General features: G+C 31.5%; 1 protein-coding gene across 2 annotated transcripts; it reads left to right on the top strand.

Annotated features, from left to right (window-relative positions):
- Positions 1–1389: 1389 nt before the first annotated feature.
- On the top strand, positions 1390–12592 carry LOC139523049 (type 1 phosphatidylinositol 4,5-bisphosphate 4-phosphatase-like). Of its 2 annotated transcripts, none has more exons than XM_071316803.1 (8): positions 1390–1534; positions 5843–6015; positions 6740–6846; positions 7354–7453; positions 7646–7695; positions 7974–8064; positions 9599–9653; positions 10361–12592. In XM_071316803.1, the coding sequence occupies exons 1-8, from the start codon at positions 1498–1500 to the stop codon at positions 10444–10446; spliced, it is 699 nt and encodes a 232-aa protein (XP_071172904.1). In that variant the 5' UTR covers positions 1390–1497; the 3' UTR covers positions 10447–12592. The 2 variants fall into 2 exon arrangements, with proteins under 2 accessions (XP_071172904.1, XP_071172903.1); XM_071316802.1 differs by lacking the exon at positions 1390–1534 and adding an exon at positions 4491–4620.
- Positions 12593–22464: the final 9872 nt, after the last annotated feature.

The following is a 22464-nucleotide window of genomic DNA, read 5'->3' as shown; positions in this document are numbered from 1 at the left end:
ATCGACTAGTGGTTTTTCGAAGAAACGATTTTTACATCACCACTTTTATAAATATTGGTTCAATGTAGCTTCCTTGTAAGCAGCAACCCTCTGTCAAGGAAAACTTGATTGAAATGCAAGCTCTGAAATATCGTATCAACGGGAAGATATATATACTCCATATGCAACAGGCGTTGTTGGAATGTTGCTACATAGAAATGGAAAATCGCAAAGTGAAGCTGCAATAATCTCTTTTTAACTGTATCTATTGCATCCTATATTTCCAGTTCGATGATATGTGTTCAACACTCTGAGGTTCAAGTCACCAAACATTTTATTATTTCGAGTGAGACATCATCTATACAGCGGAACTGATAGAGTAATAACTTTTATTTTCATTCTTACTAAGAAGATTCTTTATGAAGTCATCCTCATATATATACGAATCGAATAAGAAACAAGTCCTCAAAACAGAGGATCACATTTGGTTTCCATGGGAAAAAAAACACGTCCTTCAAACGCTGATTGCATGTTCATATGAAATATTTAGCTGCTTTACTTTTTGAATAGGTTTGAATTTCTACAACACATCAAAGAGTGCATGTGTACTGTCATTGAAACTAACAATGACAACTGATATAAGATGGAGGTGACAAATTTCAATTTTAGTTTAATATTTCAAGTTTTACAACTTTTTGAGAAACAATTTTTACAACAAATGATACAGTAAAATTGGATCAATTTCAATTTACCAATCATCACTATAATAATATACTCTTCTTATAAAAAAAATGATAACCTAAACCAGAGACATATATAGCCACCATAGCATACAGAAATAAGAGATCTATACTTTTATCGGATTCAATCACTTCTTGCTAGAAACCTACTTTTTAGGACCAAAAATCAATTTTTGGGGTCTAAAAATTTCAATTCCAGGTATTTTCCATTAGCACAGACAGAGATGTACGTACGATATCATATGTCTTTGGCTGCAGAATAGAGACCGACCATGCAATGCATGTCACTTATCGAAATAAGGTAACGAAAATACAGTCAGTGGCGGATCCAGAAATGTCCATAAGTGGGGACCCATTGACTGCCTAAGAGGGGGCCCGCTGCAGTCATGATTCAGTCATATTCCCTATATAATCAACCATGTTTTCCCCCCACAATGATGACACTCCTTTAAATCCGGCTCTGATAAGTACCAAAATAAATGGGAAAACCTTACAGTGACAAATCGCAGATTGTGTTTAATTTCAAAATATTGTGATATCATATGATTTGTGTTTCATTTCAAAATATTGTGATATCATATGATTTGTGTTTCATTTCAAAATATTGTGATATCATATGATTTGTGTTTCATTTCTAAATATTGTCATATGATATTACCTAATTTGATAAGATAAATATTTCACATCTATGTAAAGAGATATATATATATACTTTAAGTATAAATATATCTATACAATTAACTGATAGGAAATATAATATAATATTATAGTAATCGTCATGGATGCTATAGAACCACCACCATCTTACAATATAGGTAAGCAAAACTAATATTCAAAATGTCGTTAATGTAAATATATGATAGCAATCGTTAGTGTACTCACACACCACACATTGAGTTTAGGAAGACACAACAATTAATTGACCACACGTTTTTCTTGTACTATTAATGAAAATGGAGACGTGAAATATATATGAATGACAAAATATATATGATTGTTTACATACAGATATCTCCCCTCCCCTGAAAAAACACATCAAAACAACAACAGAAAATTATATACAATTCATCCTGTACTATATTTAAAAATCGTTTCGCGCCTATCTATAAGAAACATTTTTTACATTTGAGGCTTATTTCAATGCAGCAGATGCATGCAGTGGCAGGTTTCCTTTGAACTGCTTGCCAATTTGTTACCATGAAAAAAAACAAGGGGGTTTAGTAAGATAAAATGTATTCATTCTAAGGGAGAAGGCGCTTCTTACATTTTGATTTCTCTTTTCACACTATTGGCCATTGTCAACTTAAAGACAAATTAAAACAGTAGTCTTTATTTCACCAAAATGAAAATTATCTGAATTTAGGAGTGAACAAGTTATACTTTGTAAAACCCTTTCATTTAAAGAAGAGATCAACATTGTGAAGCTGAGAAAATTCTTAACTATTTATTGACTTAATTTTATTTTTACGTCATGGGGACGTGTGTTTCGATAAAAACAATTGTTACGCCTTTGAGAACCAACGGTGCTTCTCTTATCACCGTAATTTTCCCTAACAATGCCTAATGCGTACGATGTCGACTACATAGTTGGAATCCAGTTATCACGAATCTATCAATGCACCGTGGTGAAACCCCTTAAAGCCGATTTCATTGAGTGTGTAGCTAAAGGTAATATCTTTGGTTAGCTTGCTTGCTAGCTGAACCGTGGAGTCATTATTAGGCAAGGTTAACCACCCTCCTTTCGAAGAAGCCTAGTCCTACAGACAGATATATTGATTATCTTTAGGACTAGTCTACTCCAAAAGGGGGTTTCGGGGTAGTTTACCTTACTTAATAATGACTTCACAGTTCAGCTAGCAAGCAAGCTAACCAAAGATATAACCTTTAGCTACACACTCACTGAAATCGGTTGTAATTGTTTCAATATACCAGACATGGCTGATATTAAACTTATAACTTAATAATATCGTCGTTGTACAAGGACGTTTCTAGAGGTGATCATTTAATTTTCAAGACCTGAATTAAACTTTTTATCCAGCATACACAGCTACTTTTGCATAGGTACTATTTCTGTACTGAAAATCTGAAGTAATGGAAATTTAGTTTAATTACTTTTAATATTCAGTACTATTTTGTTACTTTAAAATTATTGTAATATTTAGGTACCTGTATTTTACAGTACTTAATTTGTACTTGAAATTTAGGTACAACAGATTTTTGGTTACTACCGTTACATTTTCAGCATTTTGAAAGTTTTTCTATTTCAAATCTCTTAAAATTTTGGAACATAGAATATTGTATTATTTCTGTACCAAAATATTTAGTACAAATCAAGTACTGTAAAATACAAGTACCTAAATATTACAATAATTTTAAAGTAAAGAAATAGTACTAAATATTAAAAGTAAACTAAAATTTCCAGTACTATGTATTTTCAGTACAGAAATAGTACCTATGCAAAGGTAGCTGTGTAGACAGGTAACATTACAAAGACTTTTTTTTTGTGAAAGTATTTTGCTATATAATCATTTCCAACATTTTCTAAATAAAAATGAAAGAAATAGCAACAACTAACAAAGCACACATACATATATAAGCCGCATAGACTTCTCTCATCTTGTTCCGAAATATATATATTTATTTCGTTTGGCTATTAGGGGTGTATGCGGTACGTACGTACGTTTACTATTTTCTGACACGTGACAGAATTAGGACATTCAAACCGATGCAATATAAATTAGATTGGCAAGCTTTCTGAAATTTCAAGAACTATTGCAACAAGTCATTATTTTAGGGCTTTGTACAAGAGTGACGTGGATATAGCCACCTCATTATAAAAATCCCATTTTTTTCATTATTAATGTCAATTTATGCTCTTGTCCTAACTATTCATGCATGAATTAGTTGTCAATGGGTATTTAGGTAAAAAAAGGGATCAATAAAAAAAAAACAACTGTATAACTTGAAGTCGACTTTTTGCATCTTTAAATGCAGAAACCTTCTTCTTTTTTTTTTACTTCGACGGTTCTATTGAACATCCACGCGTCCTTAACTACCAGTCTTCACATAGTTTTTTTCTAACTAGAAATAAGAATTAAACACTACCGGAGATAACTATACTAGTAACACATATATAAATACGAAATGTAAGTATTTCTACCTTAATAAAGAGTTACCTTTGTTAAATCCTATGACTTGTGTAGGTTGTGTAGGAAGATTAATTACGTTCTCTTGAAATTAAAACTGATCCTTTACGATACTCTTTGTGTGTGGCCAATTGCAAAGCAGAACGTGCGTCTTTATCCAACATTCACAGAAAATAAGTTTAAATTTCCCGCCCTTCATCAATCTTCATCCGGGCTTGTCGACCCACATTTCAGAGCCTGTACCTGTTGCCGACATCAAGGATTTGTATACTAAATCCTTGCCGACATACATTGTTAATTTGTTATCTGTCCCTTAATATCCTTAAAGACAACTAAAAGTTAAGCAGACATTTATAATTAATAAATCTATATAATAATCATTTACAATACAAGTGTGTCGGAGTCGAGGAAGTCTGAGTAACTTGTTACATTTAATTTGACCCTATGATTCGAGCACACCTTAACATTTTTCTTTAATTTATATGGTTAGATGATTGGAAAACAAATCATTTAGTTGTCTCAGAACTACAAGTTATTCTTTTGAATATACGATTAATAACTAAAGTTTTGCGCATATTATGTGTAGCTTTTATCCAGATTCAACTGTAGCTGATTAATAGGTCACATGGTTTCATTTCGTATCACATGATCGGTTGATCCGTTTACAATTAACAAAATGGCAGAAGTCGGAGATGAAAACACACCACTGTTAAAAAACGATACTCCTGGTGAACCACCACCAAATTATAATGATGGTAACACCTTTTAGATAAATTCAGTTTTATTAATAACTCATATTATATATTTCATAACATGACAACGCCTTAAAAAACTTTTACATCACAATAAATTTTAATTTAAAACGTAAAACCTTATACAAGATATATTTGACCAAATTAATGAGTGTAAACCAATGAAAACATATAATAATAAATTTCTTTAAACTATTTTAAGGTTTGGAATAATTATGCTTCAATCTTAAAATTGTATTTCACATCTAGTTTAGTTGTGCATTTATAAAGGAAGATTTATTATGTATTTGATCAGGAAGTAAAAGCAAGGACATATGTTAGTGTAAAAGTAACTACACTGTACTCATGTGTGATGTATGGCTATGTATCCTTATGTCAAACATTCTTTTCTGGCTTTAGCTCGACTTGAGATAGCACATATGGATTGGAGAGCTGTTTAAAATTTTAACATGTTAATAGCTCCTGACTGACTTGACAAACATTTGATCTTCTCTCGGTTGGTTCTAATGACACACAGTCAAAGAACAAGTTTTTGAATTGTTCAGTTAAATGAACATGTATGTATCTAGTGATTTTGAGTTGTTCTTAATTGAATTGTTGGCTATATCATGTATATTTGTACTTTTAATGACTTCAAAGCGTAATAATACTTTTTGGTTTTGTTTCTGTATGTGTGCGTTGAAGATATTAATTCTGACTTTTATTCAATGGGAGAGAGAAACACATATTGACAGTGTTGAAGAGCAGCCTTGGATCTCTCAAATGTATTTGCGCATACAATCCTGTCTTCCAGTTGGTTCCAATGTATTATGCTCTTGACAAAGAAAGAGTTCTTATATAGATCTTTGTTGTATACAATAGTGTCTAGTGCCTTCATATTGCTCTTTCACTTCAATTTGTCACGATTTTGGCTCTTTTAAAATTATCAAATGTTTCAGGTTTAATTTTCCTCTGACATGTCTGATATTTACTTTTAACCAGAAAGTAGTTGAGATTAATAGCAGCTGGGACTAAACCATCAACCCCTGCTTATCTGTTTTAATGTAAATTTTATCAATGAATATAACTTTATTCTATTAGTATTTTGTCATTACATGTATGATTTTACTGAATTTATTAAATGAAAATATTGAAATGCCATTATATTGAAAATATACCTATATTGATGAGCATGTAAGTTCTGTCAAGATGTTTACCGTTAAGTTGAATTTTGATTGTTTTATAGCTGTATCACAGAATGTCACTGTGCCACCAATTGCACCAAATGAGTTACCTCCACCTTACACACCACAAGGTGGCCTACCGATGATCAACTGTAAAGTTTGCCAGGCTTTAATAAATATAGAAGGCAAAACCAATCAACATGTAATTAAATGTACTGTCTGTAATGAGGCGACGGTGAGTTTAAAACACTTGAAATATTTGTATGAGCTTTAGAATTACTTTTTTTCTATTCTTCAACAATGTGGTAGTATTTATATGATATTAGTATTGCCATCTGAGTTTTCATGTATAAATACTATAAAGAAGATAAATACATGATAACTGTTAATTATATTATATATTTGATATAAATATAAGTATAAATTTGATAGTCCATTTAAGATTGACACTAAAAATGACAGTTCAGTGAATTTTGTATAATTAAAAACCTTTTTTTTTGTATAAACAAATGTATGTGTGAAATTTCCAAAATCAAGAATTTCAAGATTTAGTTTGAATAAAGAAAACTATTGAATTTAAAATGTTAACCATCCCACACACAGTGTTTTTGATAGTACATTACACCAATACTTAGTTTTTAACCACTCCCACACACAGTGTTTTTGATAGTACATTACACCAATACTTAGTTTTTAACCACTCCCACACACAGTGTTTTTGATAGTACATTACACCAATACTTAGTTTTTAACCACTCCCACACACAGTGTTTTTGATAGTACATTACACCAATACTTAGTTTACACAGTGTATTTGATAGTACATTACACCAATACTTAGTTTTTGATAGTACATTACACCAATACTTAGTTTTTGATAGTGCATTACACCAATACTTAGTTTTTGATAGTACATTACACTAATACTTAGTTTTTGATTTAAAATTTAATTTCCACAGCCTATCAAGGCAGCGCCACCTGGGAAACAATATGTAAGATGTCCTTGTAACTGTTTACTTATCTGTCGCAGTGGAGCTGCTAAAATCGCTTGTCCTCGACAACAATGGTAGGTAGTAATAAAATAGGAAATGGATGTATTCATCATTTTAGAGGTCAACATACATAATGTTAAATATACTACAATGGACAAGTATCTTTAACAGATGATGTAAAGTTACAAATTTTCCAAAAAAGAAAGATTATCAAAAATCCTGAAAGGTGAAAACAGATTTTAAAGGATATTAATATTTTTGATAAAGTGATTTGGGTCACTTACATGTAATTCAAACTAAATTTTTATTCTACTTTTATCTTTTAAAAAAGGAAACATTGACCAACTGAATGTTTCATTCAATTTTTGGTGGTTGGTTTTCAGACAGCAAGTTTTTATGAACGATTAAACAAAGCAAAAAGATATGAGCTGTTTTTATTTGCCCCGTCCCGTCAAGGCTTGCTTGAAGTTACAACATTTTGTAATTGTATATTTTTAGTATTTACTGCTTTTTAAAAGAAATATCAGTTGTAATGAATAAGAAGATAAATGACTTATACCACTTTGTTGTTTCAATTAAAGTAAAAGAATTATCCATCTTGGAAATCCTGTTCCTATGGTAACAGTGCGAGCACCAGGGTCAGCAAGATTTGTTTGTGCATACTGCACTCAAGTATTTGTGGTAAGTGTTCCTTGAATAAATGATTTTTTCTCCAAATTAATTAAATCTTTTTTTTCAAAGATCTATTGAGAAGCAAATGTGCATCACTATTATAAACATGGTTTGTTTTGCAATGTTAAACATAAATCAGACAAGACTAGTCTTTATATGGAGATATTAAATTAAAATTTAATATTTATGTTTTGTTTACAGTTTAATCAAGGAAGTGCTTTGCTAGCCAGATGTCCATATTGCAGACGAGTGTAAGTATATAGGTTGATCATTATTCTAATGTCTTTGAAAAATAAGTTACAGTCACATCTATTCTTTCTATTGAATCTTATATTTTTTTATATATATTACAAATGTAGTCATTTATATGATAAAAGAGAAATCGAAAATTCTTTGTTCAGATTTATAATAAATAATTTTCATTATACCATTCAGCTAAATTGATAAAAAATCTTGAAAATTAATTGGTTCAAATATTTTTTCATACAAATTTATTCCCAATCTGTTTAAGTAAATATTATACATTCAGGTCAACTGCTGGTAATTCCTCTGTTAGAGTAAGAGCATGGATATATTTGATAGCTGGACTGATATTTTTGGGTGCTGGGATAGGCGTCACAGTAAGTATCTTTAAATGGGCAGATATCATTTATTTAAAAGCCATTTATTTGTGGAAAAAAAACCTTTAATGACCATTTTCAATTTTTAATTATTTCTTGTAACCAGTAAAAAAGCTCTTTGTGTTATAGCAAAACATTTAAAACAAGCCATACCTCACATGTATACAACCTGAAACAACTTGGTAATTTACATGGAAAACAGAGCTACTAAAATAATTTTCCTGTGTGTACGATCTGTGTGCGCAAAACAGGAATAAAGCCAGTACTTCAATGCAAGTGAATCACAAAAATGTGAGGCATACTGCTGCTTCTTACCTCTAAGATGATTATGGATTTGAAATCTCACAGAGCTATTCAGCTAGATGCCCTTCTTCCTACCTCTTAAAAATCGATGGATCCTTACCATTGACCATAACATAATAAAGAATCAAGAACATACTCAAATATTTATACATTATTTCACTGGAAATTAAAATTATAAGCAGGAAGAAAAAAAATGAAATCAAATGTTGATGGAAAATATAGCAGTCTATGACTCATAAACTATTTATAGCCAGGGGCGGATGCAGGAATTTTCGAAAGGGGGGGTGCTAACCCAGGGCACCCAGGGCAAAGGGGGGGGTGCAAAACATATGTCCCGATACAAATGCATTGATCGGCAAAAATAAAGGGGGGGTGCGCACCCCCGGAACCCCCCCCCTGGATCCGCCACTGCTAGCTAAAAGGTGTAGAACATTTACTTAAGATAGCTCAGGTGTCTTCCTCCATTTTGGATTATTAAAAAGCAGATAACAATCGGTCTAGATCTTTAATGAAAAGTGCAAATTTCAAGAGTAGTATGTAATTTGTGTATAAGACTTTTCATGTTTGTATAGAAAATTATGTGTGTTATCATATTTATGGCCGTATTTAAAGGGATTAATATAAGTTGCAAAACTTGTTTCCCAATCCACACTAAATAAATATGTTTAAACTAATGTTGTTTTACTAATTTTTTTTATAAATTTTGCCATATAAAGGTAGACACCTCAGATATAAGGGGAGAGATAACTTGGTAAAGTAACTTTTATAATAGAATGTGTAGTGAATTTAACAATTTTGTTATGTAGCAAGAAAACAAGTCCCATGATTCCATGGTTTCTTTTTCTTATCTGAAAGCATATTATAGACCCCCCTATCTACCTTAACAGTAATGAGTTGAACAAAACATGACAAAGTTGCACTATATTACGTTAATGATACAGCTGATAATTAAAAATGAAATGCATGTTATTCATTTAATATGTACTAGAAGTTCTTTCATTAGCGCATGTCTGTCATATTTATCTTTTGTAAAATTTTTTTTTTATAAATTAGGTAGTTTGGTTCTCGTTTGAATTATTTCGTATTTTTCATGTCTTGGCCTTTTATAGCTTACTATGTGATCTATAATGGCTTATATCTTATTTGTTTTACTATATTTAAAGACAATGATGTACGTAATGAACAATAGTACATGTAAATACAATAAATAATTGCTTTGTTGTCTTTGTAGGTTGGTACATATGAGTTAGCTTCAGAAACTGGTGGAATATATGTTGCATGGATAGGTAAGAAAACAGCAAATGTAGATCTGATTTTTTTCTTATATTGTATTTAATTTTGTGGAAGAATAAAAAAATCATATATACTTACAACTAACTTATTTTTCTTCCACAATTTTTTTGCAACAAGAAAATTATGGATGGAAAAGGTCTTGCTGTCTCAAGTTGCTCTAGGAAAAATTGGTATTTATTATGAAAAACTTTTTTAGTTTGGGGAATCTTGAAAAGACTAGAGTACCTTCAGATTTGTCCTTTTGATAGCTTATTTTAATTATTTTGTATTGATCTAATGAGAAAAGCCCTTTTCAACTGAATTTTATAGTTTGTACTTATTTTGTGACAATCAGCAGCTTGACAGTGATAAGTTGTAATGTGTGTACCCTTTTCGGATCTGTCAGACACCTACTTCTTGTTTTCCAATACTTTGAAGAGGGGCGTAAGGGGGTGGGGGTATCTGCACGAAAGAACGCAAAATGAAATTGATGAACAAACAATTAAATAATCTCTTGCACATTAATCTTTTTACCGATTTCACAAAACACTGTGAATAGCAAACCTTTTTCACAGCTGCATGTGAAATAAAAATGGCAAAACACTTTGCATGTAAATAACCCTTAACCACCCTCTTTGAATTCATTATGGGTATGTTAAGCATGATGACATGTGTATTTTTTGATTATTTAAAATAATTGAATAATTGCTATCTGTTTCAGGAGCTTTTATATCGGGAGTTCTATTCCTTATACGAGCTGGATATTTGTTTTCCATTAGAATGAGTGAATATGCACCACCACAGTGAAGACATACAATGACTGTCCACTCGACCAATTTGTTTATGTTGCAATGTAAAGTAAAGCCATACTTAACATTTTGATTTATTCAAAATTATATAAAACTGTGATTAACATTTATTTTTACCTATAAGTGTATGTTAAGTGATTGTTGTAGCTTTTGTCTCGCATATATGTCAAATGCACTTTAAAGTTAATCATAAACTAATACTGTAAATTCAGAATTATATTACATGCAAATATTTTTGAGATTTTTGAAGAATGGACAAACTTGAGAAATTGAATATTGCGATGTCAGAAAATCTGTTCACATATATATGTATAAGATATCAGAATGTAATTTCTTATTATTGCGATACCAACCTTGTTGCATTATTCGCATTAATAAAAACCTGACAATGATTTCTTAATTTACAGTAGTTCATATGTTGTATTATTACTTAAATATTGACTTAAAATGTCTATGCTGCTTACAAGTGCTATGTTTGAAAGGTTGATATGCGGTATTAACAAACATGTTTTTTAATTGTTTAATATGATCATTTGTTCTTTGTCAAGTTCATCTAGAAACAGATTATTTATTTGTGAATTTTGAATTGATGTAAGATATGTGCAATCCATGTTTGAATTATTATTTGATAACCAAACATTCCTTTTGTTAATCATTATTGATATAAGAATGTATTATATCACTGTTTAGAGTAGTGTAGTGAAATCTCCCATGAGTTACTGATGATGAAAGTGATATCTGTTTATATTACATCTAAAAACACATGTATGGCTTATTTGTAATGTTATAGGCAAAATTATACCAAAGTCTGTATTTTGCTTTTTTTATTCTTTAAAATAATAAAACACCCTTTTTAAAAAGCAAAGTTTTTATTTATGCTTTAAAATTTGACTAAGATACAATGTCTATTGGAAAGTAGTGAGAAGCCTTTCCAGATCATCTATTAAATTTATTGTTAAGCTGAACTGAAAGGTTGCAATTATGAATGATAACACAAAAGACTATTAAATAAAAAATGTTAAAATGATAGAATTTCTTTAGCTTTTGAAAATAAACATTTAAGAGTGATTATATTGTAATAGACAACACATGATATATTTATATCAATTATGAATTTGAAAGTTTTAAGTATCAAATTTGATGTTTTGTAATTTCACTAAGAATGTAATTATATTTTTATCTAAATCATACATTTAAAAAAAAAAAATCAAAATGCTCAGATAATCATTTATGCTGCTGATTATCATACAACTACAAATAAATTTCCAAACGATTTAAAAAATACACCCTTAAAAGACTAAATTTATTGTATTTGAAAACACACCATCACCAGTCTAGATTTTACAGTTGTAAAAAGAAAAAAAAATTCACTGCACTAAGTCCCCCTGTCAGAATACTCAATCTGTAGAACAAAATTATTTACTATAGGTTACAATAGCTTGTCTTATCTCATGTAGTCTCCTTTATTATCAGATGAAGTTTATGAGCAATCTTTTGCAATGTTATAATTGTGTATTTAATATATTTATATGTTTGTAGTTGATGAATTAAATGTATTTTAAGCATTATGATTGTATTATTTTTAGACAAAACTATATCAAGAACTAGACTTTCTTTTAATAATAAAATTGAAATTTTGGCATTGTCACAGTAGAACTTTTGGCATTGTTACATTAAAACTTTTGGCATTGTTCCAGTAAAATATTTTTACACAACTGACCAAATTTTGGGTCTATTATCAATCAATGAGTTTAACAAATGTTTACTGTTAGAATAAATTTTGTCCTGTGAAATTGAGAATGGAAATGGGAAATGTGTCAAAGAGACAACAACCCGACAGAAGAGCAGAAATCAGCTGAAGGTCAACACAGCTTGAATCAGAAAATATCCTAATCGAATGGTGCTGGAATATTCTGATTTACAGTGATCAAAGATGCATTAAGTTATAATTCCTATTGTGTATAATATGATAAGAGATTTAGTCATTTATGATTTATATCATGTATATAATTAAGTCTAGATACAGTTATGAGGAATGATATTTGTGGAAGAGTTATTAAATTAATTCTAAATGATTGTTGATTTTTGTTGTTTACAAATGTGATACATAACTTAATTTAAAATAAAAATTCTTCCTGTCTTCATTTAAAGCTGTTTGTTTTATTGTTGTTGTATACATGATTTAAATGACACTGGCTATAAAGAGTTCATCATGTCCTAGTTAATGCAATGCCATTAGATTCAAACTTATTTGTCATAAGACAAAGACATTAAAATGGCAGAGTAGTCATTTGATTCCAAAAATTCCTTATGAATTATTCATATAGTGCAAGGGTTCATTAATGGAATGCATAGAAACATTTTTGTCTCGCTTGAAGGAGTCAAAATGCGAGACATAGGTATGTTGTTTCTGGCATCTGTGGCATCAACAATGTATTAGTTTGTAATTAGGCCTAGTTTATTGTGAACCACTAGTTGTAAGTCGAAGATATTTAGTATGCAGTTGTATTAGTATTGAAACATATCATTAATAGGAGATTATTTGGCCCCAACCCCTCAGTTATGGTCTACTGACTTTGAAATTTTGCTTATTTTTCATGTATTAGTTTGTTATTAGGTCAGTTTAGGGGAACCACTAGTGGTAAGTTAATAATAATTGGTATGCAGTTGTATAAGCATTGGCATATCTCATTTCCATGGAGATTATTTGGCCCTGCCCCCTCAGTCATGAATGGTCTTGACTTTTGCTTAGTTTTCATGTATTAGTTTGTGATTAGGTCAGATTATAGGGAACCACTAGTAATAAGTTGATGATAATTGATATGCATTTGTATAAGCATTGGCATATCTCCTTTCCATGGAGATTATTTGGCCCCGCCCTTTCAGTCATGGTCTATTGACTTTGAAATTTTTGCTGAAGTTTTCATGTATTAGTTTGTGATTAGGTTGGTTTATGGGGAAAGTGGTAGGTCAATGATATTTGGTATGCAGTTGTATTAGCATTGGCACATCTCATTACCATGGAGATTATTTCATTGCCAAAAACAGCATTTATCTAGTTTCAGGACAAGTTGTGTATTAGTATTTCAATTGTTCTGAAATTGTACCACAATGTTTAATACCATATGTAGAAGGTTGGGATTTATTTTAAGGGGTTGTTGGGCAAACAATCTAGGAGTTAAGGGCCAAAAAGGGGCCAAAACAAGTATTTTTCTAGTTTACGGACAATAACTTGTGCTTAAGCGTATGGATCTCTATGAATTTTTACCAGAAGGTTCAGTACCACTAAAGGAAGGTTGGGATTGATTTTGGGGTTATGATCCCAATAGTTTAGGAATAAGGGGCCAAAAAGAGGGCCCATTATAATCATTTTTGTAGTTTTCAAACAATAACTAAGTGTTTAAGTGTATGCATCTCTCTGAAATTAAACCACAAGTTTCCATACCATGAAGGGATGGTTAGTATTGACTTTGGGGGGTTATGTTCGGAATTAGGTGCAAAAAAGGAGAAAAACTAGGTATTTTGTTGTCTGCTATATGGCTGGGTTGTTGTCACTTTGACACATTCCCCATTTCCTTTATCAATTTTATTTCTGGTCAATGGACAATTAAGACAATTTAAAAGCAGTGTAAGGGAGGTAATTCTAAAATATTTAACATACCATGTTGGGTATGTTAGGATTTACCTCTCTTACACTACTTGTTTATTATGCTTAAAGATATTGTACAATAAATTTGTAAGATCTTGACATTTTTTTTGTGTCAGAAACTCATATTATGTCAAAAATTTGATTGCAATCCAAATTCAGGGCTGTATCAAGCTTGAATGTTGTGTTTATACTTGCCCCAACTGTTCAGGGTTCGACTTCTGCGGTCGTATAAAGCTGTGCCCTGCGGAGCACCTGGTTTTATAATACTTTGACATACAAGCATGTACATTAACTGAAATGTCAGCTGACTTTCTATCAGGTGCAGCTGTTATGAATGACAGTTACTTTTCAAAACTGAAGTTACATTTACAATTGAATAATGAAGGGAGGTATCTTTTAATCTATTCATCACAATAGATCTAAAGAGCTTTTACAATGGGCAATGAAAATGATCTTAATCCATTACCATTGTCCTTGACTTTTCATGGTGCAAGGACTACTTGAAACGGAGCAGAGGGGGTATTATGTTTTACCCTACAAACCTATGTCCCAAAGTTGGTTTCTGTTCTCTAACTTTAGTTTGCCTCAACCAAATGTTATGAAACTTATACACAATGCATATTACCACTATATTCAGATCAGATTTGAATTTTGGTGTCACTTTTACTGTTTGCGAGTTATGCCCTTTTCAAATGGAAAAATTTCTGTAAAATTTCAAAAATATCAATCAAATATATTTTTTTTAAATTGAAGATATCTTCCTTTGTCCAAAATGGTAGTTGAATCAACTAAAACCCATGCTTTATACAATGCCATTTTCAATTTTACTACCAACCGATAATTAAAGCAATCTTTCACATTTAGTGCTTACAAGCACTTTTATTACCATTCAAGGTTTATGCCTCTTTACAAATGGAAAAATTGCTTCGCCAAGCACAGCTGGATACCACTGTAGAGGTCCAACGCTAAACCGTTGAGGAAAAAATGGACACAATTTTCATGCTTGACACAGGTTTGAATTTGGATTGTAATTAAATATTATAGGTTTGGGACACAGAACAACTGTAGTGAAAGAACTTAGAATTGGTAATATGCTCAATTTTTTGTTTTTGTCTTATACACTATGCTGTTGCAAATTGCCCCCCTCCCAAAAAAAAATTAAAAAAATACCCCTTTTTTTTAAAATTTTATGCAATATCCTTTGCTCTTGCATATTTACCCCAAACTCCAAAAAATTGTATTCCCCTCCAATTGTTTTTCACCTCCCCCACCTTTTTTCCAATTTTTTTTTTCTTTCCTTCAAGTTATGGTCATAATTTCAATTTAAATTTCCATTGGAGATGCAACCATAGTTACCAATTTAAATACATCTTTTATTTTAAAAGTCTTATAGTAGAAAATTAATACATCAGCATAACTTTAATAGTAACATCTTACAGTAAATTGACAGCTAACCACTTCAAGAAAATACTATATTTCTTTATACACAACTTTATAGCAGTGAAAGGGAGGTAATCCAACATATTATGTTTGGATTACCTCTCTTACACTGCTTTAAAATTGTCCTAATTGTCAATGAACCAAGAAACCCTTGTTTCACCCCTAATTCCTAAACTATTTGAGCCAAAACCCCCAAAGCCATCCCTAACCATCCACTTGTGGTATGTAAAGGACCATAACCCTAGTGCTTGTGATCACTGAATGGTAAAGATTGCTTTAATTTATCAGTTGGTAGTAAAGTGAATATAGCATTGATTTAAGTTGATTCAACTTATATTCTAGACAAAGAAAGATAACTCCAATTTTCAAAGAATATTAAATAAAGCATTGGTTTTAGGTAATTCAACAACCATTCTGGACAAAGAAAGATAACTCCAATTTATTGACTTGAAACTACAAACATTCTTGTTTTTGGCCCTTTATTCCTAAACTGTTTGCCCCATAACCCTTAAATTATATCTCAACCTTCTACTTATGGTATTTAACATTGTGGTACAATTTTAGAACAATTGAAATACTTATACACAACTTATTGTTCTGACACTAGATAAATGCTATTTTTGGGCCTTTTGGGCCCCTAATTCCTAAACCTTAGGGACCATAACCCCCAAAAGCAATCCCAAGCTTCCTTTTGTGGTTATAAACATTGTGTTAAAATTTTATTGACTTCTGTTTACTTATACTAAAGTTATTATCCGGAAACCATCCGTCTTCATACAACGCTGACGACGACAACATGATACCAATATACGACTGCAAAATTTTATCAATTTCTATTGACTTATACTAAACTTATTATCTGGAAACCATTGGTCTTCAGACGATGCTGACAATGACATGATACCAATATGCGCCCAAATTTTTATTTTATTTTTGTGGTCGTATAAAATTGCTGAATTTTTTTATTTCTGTTCTCTTTACTTAAGTTTTTCTGAACTAAATGTAATAAAATGCATATATAATGCTTATCACCATTAAACTCGGTTTAAGTTCAAATTTTGGCAGCTTCACTTTTACAGTTCTTGAGTTATGTCTCTTAATAAAGTTATATGCTAGCAGAGGCATCATCTGTGTCCCTGTGTACACATTCACCATTTATTTTAATAATGTGTGAATTTCTTACTTATTTCGTGTAAAAGGATAACTCTGTATGGTATATGGGTTCCTTGCAACATTATTTTTTTGTGTAATGGTCTGTTTTTCAAGTACTATATAAATCAATATGTTAACTATATTGGTGTATAGAATGACTTAGATGTACATGTCTGTCTGGCAGGTATCATTTGACATTGACCCCTATTTTATGGTTCATTGGTCAATGTTAAGTTTCTGTGTTTTGGTCAGTTTTTCAATTACCATAAGCACACTTTCAACTATTTTTTGTTGGTTAAATATTACTTTTGTTACCAGTAAATCATAACTATATTATTGTTATACATATGTTTTTTCAGACTTTGAGAGGTACAACAATCTGTTAATACCTATATTTCGGCATAACACAAGATTATGATTTTCTCCGGCTGTTAATGACATCTTTACACTAAATCCTTTGGATGTTGGATGTGTACTGACAGATATTCATGTTTTAATTGGTGAATTTTTTTAATGGTTGTTATTGGCTGTCAGTAACAGTGATTACTCTCAGATCTGTACTTTGTGTCTTTAGTGTTGTTATTGGCTGTCAGTAACAGTGATTACTCTCAGATCTGTACTTTGTGTCTTTAGTGTTGGTATTGGCTGTCAGTAACAGTGATTACTCTCAGATCTGTACTTTATGTCTTTAGTGTTGTTATTGGCTGTCAGTAACAGTGATTACTCTCAGATCTGTACTTTGTGTCTTTAGTGTTGTTATTGGCTGTCAGTAACAGTGATTACTCTCAGATCTGTACTTTGTGTCTTTAGTGTTGTTATTGGCTGTCAGTAACAGTGATTACTCTCAGATCTGTACTTTGTGTCTTTAGTGTTGTTTTTGGCTGTCAGTAACAGTGATTACTCTCAGATCTGTACTTTGTGTCTTTAGTGTTGTTTTTGGCTGTCAGTAACAGTGATTACTCTCAGATCTGTACTTTGTGTCTTTAGTGTTGTTATTGGCTGTCAGTAACAGTGATTACTCTCAGATCTGTACTTTGTGTCTTTAGTGTTGTTTTTGGCTGTCAGTAACAGTGATTACTCTCAGATCTGTACTTTGTGTCTTTAGTGTTGTTTTTGGCTGTCAGTAACAGTGATTACTCTCAGATCTGTACTTTGTGTCTTTAGTGTTGTTATTGGCTGTCAGTAACAGTGATTACTCTCAGATCTGTACTTTGTGTCTTTAGTGTTGTTTTTGGCTGTCAGTAACAGTGATTACTCTCAGATCTGTACTTTGTGTCTTTAGTGTTGTTATTGGCTGTCAGTAACAGTGATTACTCTCAGATCTGTACTTTGTGTCTTTAGTGTTGTTTTTGGCTGTCAGTAACAGTGATTACTCTCAGATCTGTACTTTGTGTCTTTAGTGTTGTTATTGGCTGTCAGTAACAGTGATTACTCTCAGATCTGTACTTTGTGTCTTTTGTGTTGTTTTTGGCTGTCAGTAACAGTGATTACTCTCAGATCTGTACTTTGTGTCTTTAGTGTTGTTTTTGGCTGTCAGTAACAGTGATTACTCTCAGATCTGTACTTTGTGTCTTTAGTGTTGTTTTTGGCTGTCAGTAACAGTGATTACTCTCAGATCTGTACTTTGTGTCTTTAGTGTTGTTTTTGGCTGTCAGTAACAGTGATTACTCTCAGATCTGTACTTTGTGTCTTTTGTGTTGTTATTGGCTGTCAGTAACAGTGATTACTCTCAGATCTGTACTTTGTGTCTTTAGTGTTGTTTTTGGCTGTCAGTAACAGTGATTACTCTCAGATCTGTACTTTGTGTCTTTTGTGTTGTTATTGGCTGTCAGTAACAGTGATTACTCTCAGATCTGTACTTTGTGTCTTTAGTGTTGTTATTGGCTGTCAGTAACAGTGATTACTCTCAGATCTGTACTTTGTGTCTTTAGTGTTGTTATTGGCTGTCAGTAACAGTGATTACTCTCAGATCTGTACTTTGTGTCTTTAGTGTTGTTATTGGCTGTCAGTAACAGTGATTACTCTCAGATCTGTACTTTGTGTCTTTAGTGTTGTTATTGGCTGTCAGTAACAGTGATTACTCTCAGATCTGTACTTTGTGTCTTTAGTGTTGTTTTTGGCTGTCAGTAACAGTGATTACTCTCAGATCTGTACTTTGTGTCTTTAGTGTTGTTATTGGCTGTCAGTAACAGTGATTACTCTCAGATCTGTACTTTGTGTCTTTAGTGTTGTTATTGGCTGTCAGTAACAGTGATTACTCTCAGATCTGTACTTTGTGTCTTTAGTGTTGTTTTTGGCTGTCAGTAACAGTGATTACTCTCAGATCTGTACTTTGTGTCTTTAGTGTTGTTATTGGCTGTCAGTAACAGTGATTACTCTCAGATCTGTACTTTGTGTCTTTAGTGTTGTTTTTGGCTGTCAGTAACAGTGATTACTCTCAGATCTGTACTTTGTGTCTTTTGTGTTGTTATTGGCTGTCAGTAACAGTGATTACTCTCAGATCTGTACTTTGTGTCTTTAGTGTTGTTTTTGGCTGTCAGTAACAGTGATTACTCTCAGATCTGTACTTTGTGTCTTTAGTGTTGTTATTGGCTGTCAGTAACAGTGATTACTCTCAGATCTGTACTTTGTGTCTTTAGTGTTGTTATTGGCTGTCAGTAACCGTGATTACTCTCAGATCTGTACTTTGTGTCTTTAGTGTTGTTATTGGCTGTCAGTAACAGTGATTACTCTCAGATCTGTACTTTGTGTCTTTAGTGTTGTTATTGGCTGTCAGTAACCGTGATTACTCTCAGATCTGTACTTTGTGTCTTTAGTGTTGTTATTGGCTGTCAGTAACAGTGATTACTCTCAGATCTGTACTTTGTGTCTTTAGTGTTGTTATTGGCTGTCAGTAACAGTGATTACTCTCAGATCTGTACTTTGTGTCTTTAGTGTTGTTTTTGGCTGTCAGTAACAGTGATTACTCTCAGATCTGTACTTTGTGTCTTTAGTGTTGTTATTGGCTGTCAGTAACAGTGATTACTCTCAGATCTGTACTTTGTGTCTTTAGTGTTGTTATTGGCTGTCAGTAACAGTGATTACTCTCAGATCTGTACTTTGTGTCTTTAGTGTTGTTATTGGCTGTCAGTAACAGTGATTACTCTCAGATCTGTACTTTGTGTCTTTAGTGTTGTTATTGGCTGTCAGTAACAGTGATTACTCTCAGATCTGTACTTTGTGTCTTTAGTGTTGTTATTGGCTGTCAGTAACAGTGATTACTCTCAGATCTGTACTTTATGTCTTTTGTGTTGTTAGATATATATAAACATCCTGATACAATGCCACTTCTGGTTCTGGTTTTGTCAGATGTCTTCTGCTTTGTATCGATCTGATGAGTTAAGCCAGTTTCTAATGACTTCTATAATTATTCTTATGTAGTGCTGTAACACCACTGTCCCAGCTTAAGGGGAGGTTTGAGTGCTCACAAACTTGTTGAAATACCCATTCTTTATGAGCCCGTCCCTTGTTCATGTTCATGTTTGTCAATTTAGTTTTTCATAAATTGTTTTGTTTTAATGTAGACCGTAAGTTTTTCCACTGAATTGTTTCATATTTATTTGCCAGAGCCTTTTATAGCCAACTATACGGTATGGATTTTCCTCATTGTTGAAGGCTATACAGCTGCCTATAATTACTTACATCCACTTCATTTGAACTTTGGTGAATAGTTGTCTCATTGGCTATCATACCACATCTTCTTATTTTTATAGTATACTTTGACAGAATATTTAATTACTATAATTTTTATAAAAGAAGAACACATACTGAAAGATTTCAATTTTTATGATTGATTTTTTTAACAATTAAACATCATTTTCTGGTTTTATAAACACTATTGGCAAGTAAAATGATAACAATTTAATCATCAATTTACCAAATAACATTTCCCTAAATAATCTTCCAGCCTACATTTGGTTTTAATAATTTGTAAATAAATGTTTTAAGAATATTTGAAGATATCTAAAATCTAAAATATTGTTTCTTTCTAAAGCAATATTTCCTTTTATAACCATCTGTAAAAGATAAATTTGTAATAAAATGCTAGTTTTAATTGAAAATTTTGTCAAATTTGCCAAAAATCTTATTATTCTGCAAAGTACCAGTCTTATGTAAAGTTGTTATTTTTCAAGTGTAAAAATATTTATTTATACCAAAGACCTTAGTTATCTTTAAATGGTATGTGACTTAATGGTTACAATGTGGAAAAAATCACACTGTACTTTTAAAATGTAAAAACATAACAAAATGTGATTCAATTTGGACATTTGTTTAAAATAATATAACCAAAATGGAAATGGGCAATAATATTTAGTAAACATATCTTTTTAGTGTAAAAAAGGCAACCAATTTTTGGTTATCAACTTTTTAAAAATTTGCTATCTATCAAAGCTTATGGGGTAAATTCATTTTCTGACCACTTTTCTGCCGTTTATGCTTAATCCTGCAAGTTTGTTTTAATTTCAACACTGACAGTTTCAGCCTTAACTGGTCTAAGTTTAAGCTGTATTGAACATAAGAGAAAAGTTTATTGATACTGAAGAAAATACAACCAAGATATGATGAACCCTAGGCTATTTTGGTGTTTATCTATAATGGAAATAACAAACACTTAGTTTGTATCGAAAGATTTTTAATATTATAAAATACCAACCCTGGCCTGATAGTAGTGGATTTTAATAATGGAAACTACCAACCTTGGCCTGATACTATTGGATTTTAATAATGGAAACTACCAACCCTGGCCTGATACTAGTGGATTTTAATAATGGAAACTACCAACCCTGGCCTGATACTATTGGATTTTAATATTGAAAACTACTGACCCTGGCCTGATACTATTGGTTTTAAATATTGAAAACTACAGACCCTGGCCTGATACTATTGGATTTTAATATTGGAAACTACTGACCCTAGCCTGATATTAGTGGATTTATGTATTCTAAACTAACAACCATAGCCTGATATTAGTGGATTTTTTATATTGTGAACTACCAACAATAGGCTACAATTGGGGATTTATGTATTGTTTAGTACAAATCCTAGACTGATATTAGTGGATTCTTATATTGGAAGCCTTATGCTTGTATTGACAGATTTTTATATTGGTTGCTATCTTAAAAATCTTGCTTTGAGGGACTTTTATATTGGAAACTACCTAACAAAGACTTGTTTTATCGAATTTTTATATTGGAAGCTGATTAACATAGGCTTGTTTTATTCAATTTTTATAATGGAAACTTAAATTATTTATTTTTATTACATAATTAAATCTAATAATGGAAACCATCAACCATAGGCTGGTATTCATTAATTGTAATGTTGGAAAATATTATCACTAAGTTGGAAACTATCATCAATAGTGTGGTATTATTGAATTTTAATATACAATATATAATTATCTTCATTGTAATGCTGCTGTAAAAATTATCAACACGTCCATTTTTACAACTTGAATGATTCACAGTATGCACATAAAAAATTGATGGTACATGCTGCAAAACTTATATTGACTAGACAAAACTATTATTTTAGAATGGTTAAGCAGCTTTCAATACACTCGTTGTTGTCTTGGATACTGTGCTTAGTCCATCAATGATTGTCAATCATTCTTGTAAGGATAAAAATAGAAAATTAAAAAAAATGAATATCCTATTATATACATATAGATTCTTCCCCTCAATTGATCATATTATTTATCTTAATGTTGAATTCTCAGACTTTGAAATGATAGCC

This window comes from Mytilus edulis, chromosome 5 (assembly GCF_963676685.1).
Source record: "Mytilus edulis chromosome 5, xbMytEdul2.2, whole genome shotgun sequence".
Classification (NCBI taxonomy): Eukaryota; Metazoa; Mollusca; class Bivalvia; order Mytilida; family Mytilidae; genus Mytilus; species Mytilus edulis.
Note: the sequence above shows the minus strand (reverse complement) of the source record. Positions and strands in the feature narration are given on the sequence as shown.

Bases quoted from the DNA above. Each gene is read 5' to 3' on its own strand.
- LOC139523049 (XM_071316802.1), top strand. From the start codon at position 4,542: ATGGCAGAAGTCGGAGATGAAAACACACCACTGTTAAAAAACGATACT. The intron at 6,847-7,353 runs GTAGGTAGTAAT...TTTCAATTAAAG, and splicing joins GCTTGTCCTCGACAACAATG to TAAAAGAATTATCCATCTTG. The intron at 9,654-10,360 runs GTAAGAAAACAG...TATCTGTTTCAG, and splicing joins AATATATGTTGCATGGATAG to GAGCTTTTATATCGGGAGTT.